The 19,130-nt window shown below is 49.2% G+C and overlaps 2 protein-coding genes across 9 annotated transcripts in view; one reads left to right on the top strand and one right to left on the bottom strand.

The window, feature by feature from the left end:
- Positions 1-121: 121 nt before the first annotated feature.
- On the top strand, positions 122-10,456 carry MRPL37 (mitochondrial ribosomal protein L37). The gene is made up of 7 exons (XM_080921960.1): positions 122-518; positions 2,202-2,385; positions 2,478-2,593; positions 4,878-5,063; positions 6,063-6,220; positions 8,885-9,088; positions 10,250-10,456. Exons 1-7 carry the CDS (start codon positions 173-175, stop codon positions 10,325-10,327), a joined length of 1,272 nt encoding a protein of 423 aa, XP_080778086.1. The 5' UTR covers positions 122-172; the 3' UTR covers positions 10,328-10,456.
- Positions 10,457-17,095: 6,639 nt separating this feature from the next.
- Positions 17,096-19,130, bottom strand: part of SSBP3 (single stranded DNA binding protein 3) — a 135,349-nt gene continuing 133,314 nt past the window's right edge. For all 8 annotated transcript variants that reach the window (XM_080921852.1, XM_080921854.1, XM_080921853.1 and 5 more), the window contains one exon: positions 17,096-18,727. In XM_080921852.1, coding sequence (XP_080777978.1) covers positions 18,698-18,727 — 30 coding nt within the window. In that variant the 3' untranslated portion in view covers positions 17,096-18,697. The remainder of the gene's footprint in view (positions 18,728-19,130) is intronic.

Genomic DNA, 19,130 nt, shown 5'->3' with positions numbered 1-19,130 from the left:
TGGAAGCTGCCTAAGGGGCGGGGACAAAGCAAGATTATTTTAATTGTGATTGGGTAAAGTGTCTGTCATTCGCAAAATGCGCCATTGCGCTCCGCCCCTTTCGCTCCCAGCAGGCCCTGCACGGGCAAAGATGGCGGCGTCCAGGTAGCGGTGTTGTAGAGACTGAGTCGGTATGGCCTTGGCGTCCGGGCCCGCTATGCGGGCACTAGCTGGCTCTGGGAGGCTCGGCCTCGGGGGCTACGGGGCCCCGAAACGCGGGGCGTATGAGTGGGGTGTGCGCTCCACGCGGAAGCCCGAGCCTCGCCCCCTGGACAGGGTGTACGAGATTCCTGGTCTGGAGCCCATTACTTATGAGGGAAAGCAGCACTTCGTCCCGTGGCTGGCTAAGCCGATTTTCCCGCCGTGGGAGCGCGGCTGGAATGACCCACGGTTCCACCGTGCGCTCCCCATCCACGAGCAGCCTTTGTACCAGGAAGAACCCTGCTACATCTTCCACCAGCGTTGCCGACTCCTTGAGGGTGAGGCCGCAGGACAAATGGGAGGAGACCCGGTTATCGGCTCAGCAGTGACCCCAAACCTGGGGAAGTTTCTTCCTCTGTGAAGTAGACTCAGAGTGACATCCGTCTTCCAAGAGTTGTCAGTGTTTGTGAGAGGGAGCAATGGAGAATGGCTGTAGAGGGGAGGTGATTTGTTTATATGCAAGGAGAGGGGATAGTGAAGCAGGTCTACAACGTTACTTTCCTAGGTCAGTGTCTTTTTGTTAAATAGGTCTGGGGATATGTTTTCAAGGAAGGGATTTGCACCCAAAAGTCTACCCACTTAAGAACAGGTGAAAATGTCTTGAGACTGTTTCCTGATTTGGAGGCCAGCCTGATCTATACAGAGTGAATAATACACTCTGTGGGGGGTGGGGGTGGCACAGTAGTGCCTCAAAATCAGTCTGTTATTTGAGAATAGTGTCAGGAATTATTGTCCAGAGTTGATTATTATTCTTCAAACTTCTACGTCCACTCAGCAGATCAGGATGAGATTGGGCAGATCCTAAAAAAACGAAAACAACTGAAGTATGTGGGAGCAGAGATTCCAAAGGATAATTAGGAAATACAGAGACTTAACAAGGCTTGGAGCCAAATTAAGAGAATCAGTCAGAAGTTTGGAAAAATTGACAGCCACAAACCAGCCTCCTAAAATACCCACTTCTATGCCTGCAAGCTGAGTTTTCTAGCCATTAGCCATTTCCAGTGAACTCAGGTGCTGTGAAGGCTCTCACAGACATGACCCTTTTGAGTGACCCTGATCATGGAAGCCTAGTGGACAGATGTGTTTCAGAAGTTACAATTGAAGCCAGGAGGTGCATCACTGGGAGGCGGTGGTGCAAGCCTTTAATCCCAGCCCTGGGGATGCAGAATCAGGAAGATCTCTGTGAGTTCAGGCCAACCTGGTCTACAAAGTGAGTTCTAGGATAACCAGGGCTATTCAGAGAAAGCCTGTTTAAAAAAAAAAAGATCAGAGGTTAAGATTGCTCTAGTCTGAAAATGTATTTTCTATCCTACACTTTCTCAAGGTACAGAGAGGTCTGATAAAAATCACAGTAAACACTTGTGAGATATGGGCCTGAGAAGTGGTTGGGGTTGTGGAGAGATTGCGGAATTTATGGTAGACAGGCTCAGGTTCTCCTCTTGTATCACCTTAAAGATAGGCGACTTGAAGCAAACTCAGTCTGTCCAAGTTCCCCCTTCATGTCAGAACCCCATCCAACTTATACGTAAGTTCATGACACAGGAGGCAACATTCAGTAAATGGCAGCTCTAAATACTACATATTTTGTTATGTGCTAAAGAACGAAACAACCTGGCTTGAAATTGCTAGCAAAAAGCCATCACAGAGCTGGGGTTTTATTTGAAGGGCTGGCATCCGCTGAACTAGTCTCACACCTTTGATTTCTCCGTGTGGAGTCAGCAGGGAAGCCTGCCTTGAGCCTCGTTTGAACGCCCTCCAGTTTTAGGTACTCACTTCCATAGGCTACTCTCACTGCCTGGAAGTTTCATTTCTCAGATGTCTCAAAAACAAAACCATCCCTCTCTTGAGGCAGCCTCTTCTCTGTGGTACTACCTGGCAGGCATGAACATCCCTTCCTGAGCTGTCTTCTCTCTCTCTCTCTCTTTTTTTTTTTTTTTTTTTTTTTTTTGGTTGTCCCAAAGGTATGAAGCAGGCTCTCTGGCTTACTAAGAGCAAGTTAATCGAAGGTCTTCCCAAGAAAGTGCTTAGCCTTGTTGATGATCCAGCGAATCACATAGAGAACCAAGATCAACATGTTCTGGATATCATCTCTCATGCCCGGCTCTGGCACTCCACTGAGGACATCCCCAAGAGAGAGACTTACTGGTAAGTTTCTTCCAGATGAGTTACCTGAGGAGTGTTGGGAGTTACATGTTGCTTTGCTTTAAGTCTCCACATATTTTTTTTTTCTCTCCAAGCCCACTCATTGTGGACAGCCTCCTACAGCTGTGTAAGTCCCAGATTCTCAAGCACCCTTCTCTGGCCAGGCGGACCACTGCCCAAAACTGCTCCTTAGCCACCACCTGGAATCGAGGTCAGTCATCCTATAGACCAGAAGGCCTTTTGGGGCTTTTTGTTGTTGTTGCTTTTTCTTTTGTGTGTCTGATCTCTGATCCCATTCCTTGCATCCGCTCCTGCTGTATACTCTCTGGGTTCAGAAACACCCTTGATAGGGTCTCGCTACGTAGCACAGGCTGGCCTTAGACTTGTGACCATCATGCCCATCTTTCTCATTTCTGTTTTTACCTGCATCTAAACCTTTATTCTGCCAGAGATGGCTGATGTCCGTTGAGTTCCCACAGTATGCTTGGGAATGTCTAAACACTGTAGCCAGGGAAATGGTAGACCACACTGATTCTCCCTCACCAGCTCTGCAGCCTTGTTTCCCTTTCCTACTCCTGTGCCCTTCCACGGCCATGTGAGCATAGCTGCTGGAGTGGTTCCACAAAGCAAGTCACCCAGCTCTGTCATTTGTCATGGGACACCAGGCCCTCTGTGCTGTGGCCTCTGCCTAGCCCTAGCTGTCTCACCTGTTCTGCTGACCCCTCCCCATGTCCCTAAATTTGTCACAGAGAGCTTTTGGCATCTAGCTTTCCCACCTGTTTGCTTTTGCATAGGCTGTTTGCTTGGCAGTGCCTGCTGGTGTTTTAGATGGCAGTGTCAGTCCGGGAGTTCTAACTGATAGAATTAGGGAGCAAGGAAACCCTCAGTGGAATGTGTGAGACTTGGGATATTGGTTTGATCCGGTTTTCTCCTCTCCCCCCTCTGCATATGGACTTCTGGCAAGGAGTCAGCCTGGCGGAGGTAATGGCACCACTAAGGAAATTAGTGCACCTCATTAATGGAGAGTACTTGTTGGCCCTTTGTCAAGTATTACCTCTAATTAAACTGCCCCATTTTGAGCTGTCACTGGAGGAGAGATGTGGAGGGAATTGAATTAGAAACCACACTACAGTGATCTGTTGGGAGAATCTAAAACCCAAGGTTAGGAGAGGTCCAGGCACATTTGTGTGAGGAAACAGGAAATGCTTTAGGAAACTGTTCTTGAGGTGCAATTACTGCAGAATGTATCTGTCTGCAAATGTAACATTCACTTTTTACATATCTTGGGAGACTGCCTGCTAATTAAATGACGTGCCACCCACCAAACCAATTTCTAATCTTACAACAGCCCTAATCTATTACCTTCACACTGAGATTTGACTCTTTCTGAAACCAGGCACCTGCAGAGGGCAGTGCCACTCAGAGACACTCAGGGTGCTGACAACAGTCTTTCCAAACACATTTGTCTGGTAGTGGCATCTGGCTTCCCCAGGGGAATAGTGCAGGTGACATTTTCACATACAACAGGCTGAGTGATTAGTTAGCTGTGTGTGTGTTTCCTCTGACCTCCTGTATTCCCATGTAGTATACATACTAATCCAACTTACCCCGGGCTCTCTGATCTGCCTGGCTTTTCTCACTCAGTTAAGAAGAACTTTGTTCTTTGCCTGGGTTTGAAAAATCTCTGCTCCTGCTCACAGAACTTTTCTTTCTCCCGTGTCATGCTCAGTGCACCCTGGTTTGTTTCTTCATGCCTTTGCATGCTAGCCTTCATTTTCAGCTTTCTTACCGAAACAGTGAAGCATGTGGCAGTGTCTGAAGCCGGCTTTAATGATCATGAGCCGATGGCATTAGTGAGGATGGAGATGGACTTTTTAGTGCCAGAGGCCAGGCTGCTGCTGAACGCGTACATGTGTAGTCCAGCCCCTTGATGGAGAGTTCGCTGGTCCCGTGAGAGGACCCCCTGCTCCTTCTTCAGATGCTCTTGGTTGTTGTTTGGAAGCAGTCTCACTCTGTAATCCTGACTGGCCTTGAACTCACTGAGATCTTGCCTCTGCCTCCCAGGTGCTTCAGCTGCCCAGTTTAAAGGATTTGCTTCCTGCTGGAGGGGCTCTGGGCTTTGCAGAGGGCTGTGTCTAAATCTGGCTTGTGTTTTCCATAGCCACACTAGATGCCTAAAGGGCTCCTTGAGAGCAAAGGGTAATTCTGACCTATTTTTGGGTTCCTGGCTTGGAGCTGATGGAAGATGAAGGATGCCCAGGAGTCAGGAGCCTTGGGGTTTAGCAGAAGACACCCAGAGAAAAGAATGTCATGGTTCCTCATCTTTTGGGGGGCTCAGAATTACTGTCCCAATGCCATGTGTGTGTTTTGTAACCAAGCTGGTCAACTAGAGAACCTATAACAGACTGGACTTGAGGTTTGTGGGTAATGAAGGCTTCGCACTCTGAGAGCTGTAATAAGATCCAGTTAGACTAATCTTCTTTTCCCCATTTTAGAGTCTCTTCTCCTTCAGGTCCGAGGTATTAGTAGTACCATACTGAGTGCCAAGGATCCCCTGCCGACCATTGCCTCTAGAGAGGAGGTTGAAGCGACCAGAAGTCATGTTCTCGAAACTTTCTATCCCATATCTCCTACCATTGATCTTCAAGAGTGCCATGTTTATGAAAAGAAAAATGACACAGGTACGAAGCAAAGCTTTGGATTTTAGGCAGTGCAGAGAAAGGGACATGTTTTTATTTATATAGTCTTTTTTTTTTTTTTTTTTTTTTAAAGGGAAAGATACACTAACAGTACTGGGGGTCAGCACTACAGTGTATTACCTTCTAGAATCTTCCTAACTCTTAATTGTTTGCAGTTTATGTTAGGAACTACTTCCTCCCAGAAATGAGGAGCTTTATGCCTCGATCAGGGACTTTTCATTTATCTTCCCACAGTCCCTGAGTCACCCCGGATCTTGTTCTTGCCACATCTCTGCTTGGATGTGATCGATTTTCCCGTCTGCTTCCCCTCCAGATTGTGAGCTAGCTCCTTACGGGCAGCAGCAGGCTCCACTTGCGCTCTCCTTGCTTCCTGTCCAGAGTTCAGTGGGCACGTGCTGCAGAGTGGAGCGGCCTGGAGGACCAGGATGTGCAGGAGAGCCTTGGCTCTCAACTCGCATTCCTTTCTGAGACTTTGAGCGTCCACGTCCTCTGCAGCTTCCTCCTTCCTCACCCGCATTCACCCATTCCATGCAATTATTATATAAGCTCCCAACTCACCAGAGATTTATTCCTAGCTACTCAGAAGAGGTTCATGACGTGACAGTGAACACTTCAGTCATGTCTGAAGTTGTGAGGTCTGAGGCAAGTCCTTTGTTCCTAATAGAGCACAGCCTTCTGCCTTCTTAGCAACCAGAGTTCTCTGTGTTTTAGTGCCACTGTTGCCATGCACTTGAATGAGCATGAGTGGCTGGAGTGAGAATGTGTGTATGAAGTACCTGCTGCATGTTGACAAGCATATTCTGGGATGAGACAGATAGTAACACTGAAAGCGTTCTGAGTTTTACAGGCCACCTCTGGCTTCTGTCTGAACTCCTCAGTAGCCATCTATGAACATGGCTGTGTGACTAGTGTCCCATGAGTCATTCTCTGTGGCACACTGGTGAATCTGTCTCCTCACCATTCTTGTCTGTTCTCTTGCAGGATTCCGGGAGGGCTATCCTTACCCCCATCCCCACACCTTGTATTGCCTGGAAAAGGCCAATTTACGGCCACAGCGCTTTCTTCCAGAACAGCTAAGGGCTAAGATGCTCCTGTTTGCTTTTGCAAATGCCCTGGCTCAGGCCAGGCTCCTCTATGGGGTATGTGTGTGGAAAAGACCATGGAACCGCTTTCTCTGGGGTTGGCCTCCTGCTGTAAAGACCACTTCCAGGAAGAATGGCATGGGACTTGCAGGAATGTGCACTTGCACTTAACTTGTACTGCCTGACTTCTGGGAGCTGATGGGGCTGGTGCTCTGTCCAGACACAGTGGCCCTCTGAGTGTCATTTAGAGCTCCCCTTTCCAGCACTACCAGGAGGCCTAGGAAGTGAGGTCTTGCAGATGGCCCAGGCAGAGCACCCTCAGCTCAGGGACCCAGGATACCACTTGGTCGTGGTCCTTAATATTAAGAGGAAGTCTCCAGCCCTAGCTGGTGTAGAATGGAGGCTGAAAGGTTGTCAAAGAGAACTGTCTCAGAATTGGGAAAAGGCCTGGTTGGGATACAGGGGTGGAAACACAGGGCATGTTTCTGAGAGCTCCTGGTGTTCTCCCAGGTCCCAGTTAGAACCTAAGTCCCAAAGCCTCCTGAGAGAGGAGATTCAGATTTCCATCCTGCCTGCACTGGGTATTGGCAGGGCTGGGCTTGGTTGGCCGTATGAGTGGGGAGTAGAATTGACTGTCCTGTATTGATTACCTGACATATCCCACATGTTAACAAACTGTTGGTGTTAGTGGTTCTTAAACTACAGTTCTGGAGGGGCATTAGGGCCTCCTATGGGAGCTCGATGGACACAGACTTCCCAGACCTACTGAATCAGGGGCTCTGAGGTGGGGCTCAGCAGCCAGTCTTTCAGAAGCCCTCCAGTGAACCCCATACTAGTGTGAGAACTACTCACATGATCTGTTCTTTGAACAACTCTGTGTAGCAGGTGCTATGAGCCTTACTTTACAGATGAGACAGTCTCAGGAAGGCTTATTTATGTTCCTCATCACACAACTGAGTTGCCTGAGTGAACTGGAGGTATTGTTCAGAGGTACAGCAGCTTTCTAGAATGTGAGAACCCCCCAGTTTTCATCCCCATTGTGGTAAGAAATAGAACCAGAAAGATTAGCAGCTCTGGCCTTCTTATGTCTTAACGTGGGAAGGTGGGGAGCTGGCTCTAGTCCCGTTCCTCCTATATACTTCCTGGACTCTGTAGCATTAGGTAAATCACTCATGATCCCACAGCTAATGAGTAGGAAAGCAGAGATTGATCTGGGATTCCTATGGCTTCAAAAGGATGTACTACCCCCGGTTTAGGCAGAGGAAGGAAGCAACCACTTATCATGGCCCAGGCCCCCAGGCTCAGTGTAGTCTGCCAGCTGTTGCCAGAAGGGCCTACGTAGCAATGCTGACTAATTGCTACCCAGATAGAGAGGAGAAGCAGCCTCCCCACCGTCTCCAGGTACAAATCATTCCTGGGGCTATGAAGTTGAGCAGTTATAGGAAGAGCCTCCATGTAAAAGGTAAAATTGCTGAGAAATTTATGTACTACCTGCAGTTTTATTGATCTGTAGAGGGAGATAAGAGTCAATACAGACTCTCAGCTAACACTTACAGGTACTTCACTTTTTATTTATCTCATGCAGCTAAGAACAGGTATTTATAAGACCAGCAGCCCTGCTGCAGCCCACACTTGGGACTTCCATCAGCTAGTCCTAAAGTTAGGTGAATCCAGGAGGAGCAAAGCATCAGTAGTTTTGCATTAGGAATTCCCTGCTTCTTAGGCCAGTAGCAGTCTGGATTGGTAGGAAGTGTGCAAAGGCAGGCCATAGAGTTACTCAGACAAGAAACGGAATAGAAGAGGTCTCTGCTTTCAGGTATGCTGGGATACCAGGTGCAGACTGGAACAGTAGGATTCCCTGACTTAGCTCATGCCTCAGCCTGCCCTTGAACAAACCTCTCCAAACCTCAGCTCCTCTGAGGAGCAGGAATATACTTGTATTTACGAGTGTAGTGAGTAAAGTCAGGTAGGGGACCTGGCATTTGGGTGAGCTCCCATAACTGTTGTGTCATTACTGTTACCATAAAATCAGTACAGGCCCTGGCTATGGCATGCCTGGAAATCATCCTCCAGGAATGTGGCCCACCACAACAAGTTGCAGTAAGCAAATGAAACTCTGATGATTGCAGAGCAGACAGCCGGGCTTTCAGAAGTACCCAGTGATACCAGGCCGATGGCAACGTGTTCAGTCCATCCCTGTTCCTGGAGACAAGTCAGGTTACCATGTTGAGTCTGTCATCTGTCAGATGGAGTGAGAACTGAATGATAGGTCTAATAGTAAACTTCCGGGTTAGCCTTTGATAAGCACATCACTCTTGTTTTGTCAAGTAAGGTGGAAGTTTCAGGAATTCCCACCATTAATCTTCCAACTCATCTGCCTGAACTTCAAGGCTTGTCCGGTAATCACCAGTGAGTTGTGGGAGTTATTACTGAGTTGCAGAGTAGGTTTCTGGGCAGGTTTTGAGGCAGAGAAGGCCAGGCTAGGTGAGGGGAATCCTAACTGCATGAAGAAACGTTTTTCTGTGTGAGGGGAGGCCAGGCTGTTGTAAGGAGATGCTGAGGTGGGTGAGGAAAAGCCTGTCTGGGTCAGGAGAGGCTGGGGTGCGGACTGTGGAGGTGAAGTGAAGCCATAAAAAAGGAAGCAAGTGGCTGTTTTAAAGGGTGGAGTGGGGCTGACTGGTATGCACCATTTCTCCATATGGTTTATCTGTCCACTCTTAGAACACAGCCCAAGTCTTGGAGCAGCCTATAGTCGTGCAGAGCGTGGGCACTGATGGCCGTGTCTTCCAGTTCCTGGTGTTGCAGTTGAACACCACAGATCTGGCTTCTAGTGAGGGCATCAAGAATTTGGTATGGACAGACTCGGACCAGCTCCTTTACCGGCACTTTTGGTGTCGGCCGGTCATAAAGAAAAAGGTGGTGGTGGTAAGTCTACTTACTTACAGTCTGGTGGTTACAACAGGGTCCTGATTCCTTGCAATTGGGCCTGGTCTGGTGGGGGGATTCAGGGACTGAACACTCACATGGGCCTGCCCTTCTCTTCAGTTCCTGCTGTGGGAGGATGTTCCCGTGTCTCCTCCCCTGCCTGCTTCAGTGCCTTGGTAGGCCCTGTTACAGCACAACCATATTGCTGCCTTGTGGTTAACTGCTGAACACCCCTGAAGGCACTGAAGTACTAAAGTCCCAGTCAGTTGTGGGGATCTTCACCTGTGATCCTGTTCCTTCTACACTTGGGGCTCAGCTCAGAGACAGTGACGATGTCTAAGCCATCCCAGGCTAAGATGTAACGAGAAGCACTGAGGATCACAGGCCAGAGCACGGGTGCTGTGGGACCTACTAAGCCCAAGGCCAATGTGCTGAATGGAGTTGGGTGGCCTTTGAAGTTTGAATCATCTTAGTGGTTTCTCCCTCCACCTTCACACCTCCAGTGTGTTTCTCCCCTTGAAATGCTGTGGGAGTCTGGACCCTTCTCTGGCCTCGCCCACCCTCCGTCCCATACAGTTGCCAGCCACCCCAATTAGTCAGGGGTTGGTGCCGTCTCCCCCTGGTCTTTCTCCGAGAATGTGAACTTCATGGTTGGTCAGAGCTCTCACTTAACCTCTGCAGTTTTGTTTCCCGCTTCTGAGCCCCACCACTGTTGAATTGGGTCCTAATCTTGGTCCTTGGTCCTTGCCTTCATTTGTTCGCCTGTGCTATTGAATGCACAGCTCTGTCTAAACCTCCCTCCTTTTTCTTCCAAGCTCATTTTACTCAGCCTCTGTGTGTGAAAGTCAGTGAGTTAGGCAAACATGCAAACCTTGGGCTCTTCCTATTGCTTCTGTGATGAGATCTGTCACATTTTCTTGTCAGTAAAACACCTGATTGAAAGCTTCTTGAGGTTAGGAGCTGGATCTGCGTCCCTCCAGAGCACTGTCAGCAGATGACTTGGCCGACGGGTGCCAGGAATCCTGTCTATCTGCAGCACTAGCTCCTCAGTGCCCTCGTTCACAGAGGTGATGGGGAGATGACAGTGACTCGCCAGGCACTGGTGACTCTCAGAAAGTGACCACGAATGGTAGCAGCATCCTAATGGTCTGTTTCTTCCAGGAACCTGTTGGGCCTGTTGATTTCCAGCCGGAGACCTTCAGGAAGTTTTTAGCTCTGTACTTGCATGGTGCTGTGTGAACTAAGAACCTACTGGGGTCTGACGCCTCTGAAGAGCTCATGTCCTTGGGACGGTGGTGCTGGAGCCTGGGTGAGCCTCCAGCTCTCTCGTTCTAGTGGTCTTTATGGAAATAAAGTCTTAGTCTTGCATTGGTGTGAGGTTGTCTGTGAGACATTGGCAGGTGCTGTATGCAGACCACACCTGTGCCTCCTTGCCTCTTAAAGTACAGGTGCTGGACCAGCTGTGCTCTGCACACATGTGGTCTCAGATGATGCCTGAGTTTCTCATCCAAATCCTGAAGCTAATATCACTTCCTTTAGAGTTTGGGGGTCTCTCTCTCTCTCTCTCTCACTCACTCAGTGTGTGTGTGTGTGTGTGTGTGTGTGTTTCTCCCTCTCTCTTTCCTTTCTTCTTTGTCTTTGAATCAAGATATTGCTGTGTAACCAGCCTTGCCTTGAACTTGCTCTTCCCTTACCTTAGCATCTAGAGTACTGTTTTTTTAAAGATTTATTTATTTTAGGCATATGAATGTACTGTAGCTGTCTTCAGACACACCAGAAGAGGGCATCAGATCCCTTTACAGATGGTTGTGAGCCACCATGTGGTTGCTAGGAATTGAACTCAGGACCTCTGGAAGAGCAGTCAGTGCTCCTAACCTCTGAGCCATCTCTCCAGCCCTAGAATACTGTTATTCCAGGCATGTGGCACACACTGTTCCTTGGTTTTTTGTTTGTTTTCTTCCAGTTCGGGGGCTTGAACCTATGAAGAACATTGCTGAGCCACATCTCTGTCACATCTTTCTAATTTTGAAGATTCTACACTTGCCTGTCTTTCCTGCCTCATGGCAGGTGATCTAAACCTGAGCTGAGTTCACGTAATTTTTTCTTTTTAATATATGAGGGTTTTGTGTGTATATGTCTCTGTACCGATGGATGTTCAATGCCCAGAAAGGCCAGAAGATGGGGTGTGGTTGTGAGCTGCCATGTGAGTGCTGGGAACTGAACTTAGATTCTCTGGAAGAGCAGCCAGTGCTCTTAGCTGCTCAGCTATATAAGTTGTATAAACATTTCTCAGTGACTGTAGAGGCCTCGAGAGAACATTCATTGTAGATTCCTGGTTTCCTGCTTAATAGGCTTGGTGAGTTTCCTGGGTCAGCTTGGCTCCAAATAACATCAAGTCCTGCTTGACATTGTGCCTTGTGGTCAACAGGGTAGTTGTATAGTAAATGCCAGTGTGTGTTGTCGTTAGAGTGATGGATACGTGGAAGGCATAATGAGAAGCCATATGGAGTGGCCCCATGTTCCCTCAGCTGATGACTAGTCAGCTTCCGTAGTATACACTTAGGGACACGGACTCTGTGGATGTTTGTGGGGAGAAACTAACCTAGGCCCAGCACCTGTGAGGAGCATGGACGGAAAAGATGGCGCTAGCCTGCTGCATCTGTGATCACACCTGAGGCTTCACTGGGGTCCCCAGAACCTGAGAGCCAAATTGCTCATACATGGGCGAGCCTGTCTACAGGAACTTTTGACTTGTTGCAGATTGGTTAACCCCTACTTCCACACAAGGAAGGGATTTGGGTGAGGTGGCTCTGAATAACCAGGCTTCCTATGGGAAGAGCACAGAAAGACCTTGTAGCTTGGTAACACTAGGCCATGTCTGCCCCACTCTGGGCTCTGCTTGTTCACCTCACAGCCAGAGTTAGGGCTTAGCAGGGGACTTGGAGAGGTAGGAAAGATGGAGGAACCTGGCCTCTCAGGTCCTGGGAATGTGGAACATGGAGGGCTGAGATAGAGGTTGGGTGGCTCATGAGACCTTCAGCACCAGGCACCTTGGGCTTTCCAAGGGAGGTGGGTAACTGGCACGGGGTCCAGTGAACCTCGTTGCCAGTTTTGCCTTGCCTTTCAGGATGAAAACAGAAGGTAAAGACAGGGAATTGAGAAAAGTACAAAAGTTATTCGTCCTAAGCAACTCCTAGTTCTTTTCTCAAGGGGTAATCCAGTCCCCCACCCCCACCCCCCATGTCAAGACTTGTGTGCCCTAAGCACACAATTGTGTGCCCTTTGTGTCCTCCTTGCACATGTCCCTAGACTCAGACAGTCCTTGCTGCAGATGTGGCTGCAGATGGCCGTACAGGCTGTCTCTGGGCACTGGTTATAGAAATACAGCAGCAAGCATCCCTGTACATGGCTCCAAGTATGCTTTGCCAGCGTGGCCATCGGGTGAATTGTTGGCTGTGGAATTGGTCCATCAGAGGAGGTGTTTTCAACACTGGTCGGAGCACAGAGGACGAGCTGGCAGATGACAGCCAGCCAGCTGAAGGCCATCATGGTAATCTGCAGTGACAGTGATGATGAGGCAGCCCAAGTCCTGTTGGGACTAGCTTGATGGCCAGTGAAGAGGATGAATGACCAGCCTGAGGGGTTGGAGGCTCTCACTAAGCATAGCCATCCATGATCCCAGATGGGCCAGTGTTTCAGGGTTGGGAGTCCATACTCTCCTAGCTGTGGACCTCCTGCCTGCTGGTCTTATACCCACACAAGCGCACAGCACAGAGAACTGGAATGAACACAGAGTGCAGCTTGTCCATACTAAGGTAGAAGGAATAATGGGTATCCCCACCTCCAGAGATGGGGAAACTAAGGAGGCCGAAAGGTCCACATGATTTACTGGTGAAGAGCTAAGCAGTTCATTATGTGGTAACAACTGCCACTGCTGCCAAGGTGAACTCCTTCCCCAACTCCCCTGTCTCTTCCAGTCGAACCTGAGGACAGGTGCTAGCTGGCAGCCTGGGTGAAGGAAGAGGTGCTGTGTAGGGGACAAGAGAAGAGGGGCTACAGGACCACAGCATGAGATGCCCAGGGGACTTTAATCAATAGACTTGGGCCAAAATGATACTCTCATAATGAACCTAAATGTGCCCAGCCCATTGAAAAGCTTCATGCTGAGAGAGGCAATAGACCTATAATCCAAATCCTCAGGTAGAAGCAGGAAGATCAGAGGTTCAGGTTCATCCTTACCTATATTGGGGATTCCTGCCCAGCCTGGGCTACATTAATCTCTATTTCAAAAACAACACTTTTTTTTTTTTTTTTTTTTTTTTTTTTTTTAAAGGATGAGGGAGAAAGGTTGGCTCAATTCAGTCTCAAGGGAATTAAGTCTGGCCTGGGATCCTCCAGGATCCAGCTGCTTCGGTCCTCTTCAGGCAGAGATGGCCTTGGAGGTTTAGAAGTCCCAGCTGGAATGGGCTCACTTGCTGCTGACTTTTCTCTGAGGCTGGTCCTGGTAGAGCTTGTGATCTCACTTGGAAGGCTGGAAGGACCTGAAAACTGTCTCTTGAATATGCCCACATGAATGCTGAGGACATGGGGAACCCGAACCTCCCACCCCAATCCTCAGAACTTCTAGAGGAATGTCTTTACTTACAATCAACACTAGCATGTGTTCCTTGTCTTGGATGACAAGTTGGCATCCATTTTCAATAGTTTCCTGAAGTGTCTGGTATGTGCCAGACTGTGGATGCTGAGCAGACAAAACAGGCCCTGCAGCCTCAGGATTTGCATTCCGACATAGAAAACCCTACATTGAGGCAAGATAGTACCACCTTGGCCCATATCAGCTACTGGCTACTGCCTAGAAGATCTGGGGGGAGGCAGGTTCTAGGAGGGTGCATATTTGTGAATCACTAACAGCTGAGGATGATGTTAGCATTGCCCTCCCAAGCCAGAAAGGGTATGTGGAGTGACAGTCTCTCTGAGTCAATGACACTGGGTAAAGGCCTGAATGGAGAGTCGGGCAAACCAGGAGGGTATTTGGAGACAGTGTGAGCTCTGAGCTTGGTTACGGTTGGAGCAGCCTAGAGTCACATCTTTGCCAAAAGAGGAAGCGCAAGTGACTGCATAACCAAGCCTCCAGAGACCTTTTAGAGGTGGCAATCCAACCAGAATCAGGTCTGCTGTCAGAGTGAGCTGCCCTATCTCCAGTGCTTGTTTATCTTCCACTTTGCCATCTACACCCACCTTGGGTCCTAGGAACCAGACCTCCTCAAACATACGCAGCACTGGTTCCCTAGCTCGCTTTCATCCCTCCCCATGAGGGAACACCTCTGTAAGCATTCTCCTTCAGTTTTTAGGTGCCCTGGTGGCTAAGTGTCCTAAGGAGGTAAAAGGAATGCCGTCCTGTAGCTTCAGTGCTGGGGGCCTCAGCTCTAAGCTCTACCTGCTGGCCACACACACCCCTCTTCCAGTAGGGGCCTTCCCTAAAAAAGACTGGGTGAGGATGATGGACCTTGGACAGTCTCTTCACAGGCTGGCTCCACTTCAGTTCACAGAACTGGCTGTGACCTGTTTAGGATGACCACCTTAAAGATCATACTTCATGCCACCTACCTCAGGCCACATCTCACCTGACCCATTCTTAAGAGCTCAGCTTGTGTAGAGCAACATGCCTCTCCCTAGAGCACATAAATAATTTACAGGCTTCTAACCCAGATAGACCAATGTGGGGACTCCCAAATGTGTCAGGACTTAAGAGTCCTGAGGCTTCCTACATCTCTGGCAATTTAGCTATTCACACTATTTTAGAACTATGCGCTATGTGCCAGGCACTGTGCTGGGATTGGGAAACTCAAGCTGGGAGCCACAGTCCCTGTCCCCAGGAGTTCCTAGTCTGTCTAGTGGCCAGCGACAATAACTAGTCTCTGGATTGGCAGTAGCAGATACTCACAAAGGTCACCTTTCCCCCCACACCTAAGGCCCTGCCTGAACACTGGGAACAGGGCTGACTGACTCAGCAACCTTCAGTTCCTCCACAAACACCCAGTGAGCGCCTGCCAGGAGCTAGGCCCTGGCTTAGGGAAGGTAGACACTGACTCATCAGCACAGGACCACAGCTGAGGAGCTTTCTTGTGGGACTTTGGTTCCAGGGATCAGATAGAAAGGCTTAGGTAACAAACTGCCAGGGAATATAAACGGAGCATGAAGTGTGAGCAAGAGGTTAAGGAGTTCACCAGATGCTGTGCTTTGACCCTTGCCATGGTCCTCCGGCCCCACCTCTGCTGTTTCCCACTTCAGTTTCTGATCTCTGAGAACCCCAGGACCCACCTTGGTCTACTCTCTGGGTGACCTAAGCTGTTCTCCGTCAGAGACATTCAAATCCCAACAACCCCTTAAGTCTATCTCTAACACAGGCCTAAACACCCACTTTCTTTACTGTCCCGTCTCAATTTAACCCACAAAGCAGTTCTCCTGCCACTTGCCTGGCCCGAAAGGGTAGCACAATCTTTCCAGGCCTATTTTGCTTAGCAGGTAGGTGTCACCAAACACACAATGAGTGGGTGACTGCCAAGAGTAAGGAGCCTCAGAAATAAGTCTTTGCATCTTTTCAATACATGGCGCCCAGCTGGTTGACTTTAGCCCAATGCTAAAGTAAACCCTCAGTGAGCCCAGGGCCGAAAGGCCTAGTTCCCCAAGTTCTCTTTCCCCTGCCCAGCCCACACCCAAGGCCTGGAGAGCCACACACCTCAGGAGAGCAGGTGGTTACCCTCCACTCATGAGGTCTGCCTAGAGTGGCTCTGTTGCTGCCCCATGGACAGGAAAAGGGCAGCCAGGCCAGCTTCCCTTAGTCAGGTGCCAGTGCACAGCGATCAGCAGGGAGGCTGAGGGGCTCCAGCCAGCAGTGCTCAGCAGTGCTCAAGCCTGGCCCTGATGTCTTGGGTAGGCCTGAGCAAGGTAATGACAACACACTAGTGAATGAGGACCAATTGTTTCCTCCAGAGTCAGGTTCTGAGTGGCTGTCAATGCTGGGGAGGCAACGTGTAGGGGCTGTGGTGGGGTACAGGGGATGAATGCAGTGCAGGCTACCTACCATCTGAGACAGAGCTGGCGGTGTCTTCTCCCACACCGAGTGCCCCTACAACTTTTGTCTGGAAGCGTAAGTGAGGACGTGCAATAAATTATCTTCAGTCACTAATGAGGATGCCACAGCCTGCATCAACCACTGGTCCAAAGGGCATGTTCCCAACAGTCAGAAACTGCAGAGAAACTTCCCAGCTTCCCTCCATCCCACTGTCCTTCCAAGTGTTGAGTTAATAGCAGTCACATAGTGCTCACACTCCACACAGGGCACTATCAGTGTCTAGATGAAGAACCAACCTGTCCATGATCGTTTCCCAAGTACCATCAAAAGCAAGATTCCAGTCTGTGGGAACTACAATCTGGTTCCAAGCTTCTTAGAAAAGCAGAAGGAACTTTGCTCAAGCACTGTCCACCCCAGGCCAGGAAGATGTACCCAGGATTTCAACTGTACTTTGTGAACACCGTGAACCAACAACTGCCACATTCTGTAAGCTACAGGTCACTCTGGACCACTCCTGAAATCCTTTGCCCGTTCCCACTTCCATTCCATTTTTCAATAACCTAGAACCTACAGACTTGCATACCGCCCAGACACATCAGGCATTTGGGCATGGAAGTTAATGAATTTAGCCTCTGGGAGAAGGCAGGATATGGTACAGCTGAGGGCCACCCTACCACCCCCCCCCCCCCAAAACAGTCTCCTGGGACTGTTGTCTACTCACAGAAGCAAAGCCTTGGAAGCTGAAACATGACTGCATGCCAGAAAACTGAAGCTGCCTCACCTTGAGGTCTCCATGGGTCTGAGGTAAGGCTGGCATCTACCCGTCCCAAACCCCTCCCAAGGCACCAAACTCAAGTGCCAGGCACAGCCTCTCCTTCCTGATCAGTATCATCAGCTCCTACCCAGGTGCCCCCAAGTATGTCAGGAAGGGCTGCGGAAAAAAGATGTCCCTTTAATAAAACGTTATCAACATATATCGTACACAAACTACAATGTATCATAATTACTTTTTTTCCTCTCATAATTCAGAACCAGACTACAAGGTAAGAAAAAACACAGAAACAGCTACAATGTTCCCAAGAATCCGCACAAGGTCTTTTTTCAGGCAGATGGTATCTCACATAATATGATATACATGGGTCAGAAAGGGGAGGTAAGAAAACAAAGACCAGCTACGAGGGTGGGCAGTGCGCAGAGGGTGTAAATGTACACAAAGGTTGCCACCGGAGAGGCCAGGGCAGCCAAGTCACCCCTCCTCAGAGGGGACAGGCTCCATCATTAGGTTCATTGGTTTTTGAAAATAAAAACAGGACCAGAAACAGTGTCTGTTTGGTTGCTGGTGCTCCCCCCACCCCCACAGCAATGCCGAAGTCTGTCCATCCAGTTCCAAGCAAATACAGAGCAATTCCAACCAACACCCATCTTTGAAAAAGGACAAACAGGAGAAAAAAAAAAAAGAAAACCACAACTTCAGCCTGCCCTGCCAGTGCGCACTGTATGAGGAGCTCAGGACCAGAACATGGAGGTCAGTTCTATAGCCCAGATTGTAGTCATCCTGTTGGTGGGGCCTCTCCTACTCCGGCTGGGCCACTACCCAGCCAGCAGGATTCTTGCCAGAAAACGGTGGGGACCGAGGGACTGGAGGCCCCCGTGGCTGGGCATGAGAGATCTGGAGAAGAGGCAGCCATCCTGGAACAGTGCACGCTGGGTCACAGCGATGGTCTGTTGGGTAACAGCAGGTTGGGGGCTCTGGTCCTCTGGCCCAGTGTGTTGTGATGGCCAGCCAAGCCAGAGCAAAGCTGACACCTGCATCTCCTCGCCCAGAGCAAACCCCAAAGGCCCACGTGGAAACGGTTGACTTCTGTTCCTTTTCCCCAAACAGCTTTTGAAAGAAACCACCAATTGTAAACTGTCCAGTTTATTATTATTATTTTTAGATGGCTACAACGTCAGTGTGATATTGCACACCTAGACTAGCTTTTCTGGTGGCAGGACTTGGGGACAGACAGCAGGGCTTGTGGGTTTTTCTTCTTCTTTTTTTTTTTTTGCCTTTTTTTCCCTTTTTCCTTTTTTTTTCTTTTTTCTTTTTTCATTTTTTTAAAGAAGAAAGCAAAGAGGTTGATTGGGGTGGGGCATAGGGCTTGCTAGAAGCTTCCATTAAAAAAAAAATTCCCCCAAAGAAACCCCCCTGAAAACAAATTTAAAATCCCAGCAACGGTAAAATCCCAAACAAAAAACCCAACAAAAAGTGTCATTCATGTACAGAAAGGTCCTTTTGGGCAGGGAGGTGAGATTTTTCTGGTTGTTGACTTGAAATATATTTTTGAGTTTTGTCCTTCATGTTTTACGGAATAAAAGTTTGGCCTTTTTATTGCATGAAACTAAAATTGGGAAAGGTGGGGGAGTGAATGGGAGGGATGGAGGGGAGCAGGAGACGCCCTCCCCCGCTCCTGGTATCGACACCTCACTTCTTCTTGCATAATTTCTGGCATCTTCTGCCTGCAATGCCGGCTCTCAGCGTCTTGGAGAGGGGGTCACACACTCATCGTCATGCTCGGAGAATACTGCAGGGAAGCAGAGGTGAGGTCAGGCGGGGAGGGGGGCCACGGACTTGCCAACGTGCCAAAAGCCTGCTGGAGGCTTGCTGTCCAGTGCTGACCAAAGCCAACCAGGTGGCACAATGGGTAGGGACAGGGGAAGGAGGCAGGAGCTGACACCTCCGGGACCAGCTGAGTTCCAGTTCTTGCCAGGAACTCTGGCAGCACTAATGGCCTCTATTCTTATCCTTTGGAGTCAGCTCTTTGGGGAAAGCAAGACAGTAGGGAACTGGGTTTACTGAGTCAGGGTTCCTTGAAGGGCGCTGTGGGCTGGGGACAGCCCACGGCTCTCAAAAGTTGCTTTCATCAATGAGGGTGGACATAGAACATGCCCCAAATCAATTCGGAGTCCCAGCCTTCATACAGTCCC

The sequence above is a fragment of the Micromys minutus genome (genome assembly GCF_963924665.1).
Source record: "Micromys minutus genome assembly, chromosome: 9".
In the NCBI taxonomy this organism is placed as follows: domain Eukaryota; kingdom Metazoa; phylum Chordata; class Mammalia; order Rodentia; family Muridae; genus Micromys; species Micromys minutus.
The sequence above is the reverse complement of the archived record's forward strand: the minus strand, read 5'-3'. Positions and strand labels throughout refer to the sequence as shown.

Bases quoted from the DNA above. Each gene is read 5' to 3' on its own strand.
- MRPL37 (XM_080921960.1), top strand. From the start codon at position 173: ATGGCCTTGGCGTCCGGGCCCGCTATGCGGGCACTAGCTGGCTCTGGG. The intron at 519-2,201 runs GTGAGGCCGCAG...GTTGTCCCAAAG, and splicing joins GCGTTGCCGACTCCTTGAGG to GTATGAAGCAGGCTCTCTGG. The intron at 6,221-8,884 runs GTATGTGTGTGG...GTCCACTCTTAG, and splicing joins AGGCCAGGCTCCTCTATGGG to AACACAGCCCAAGTCTTGGA.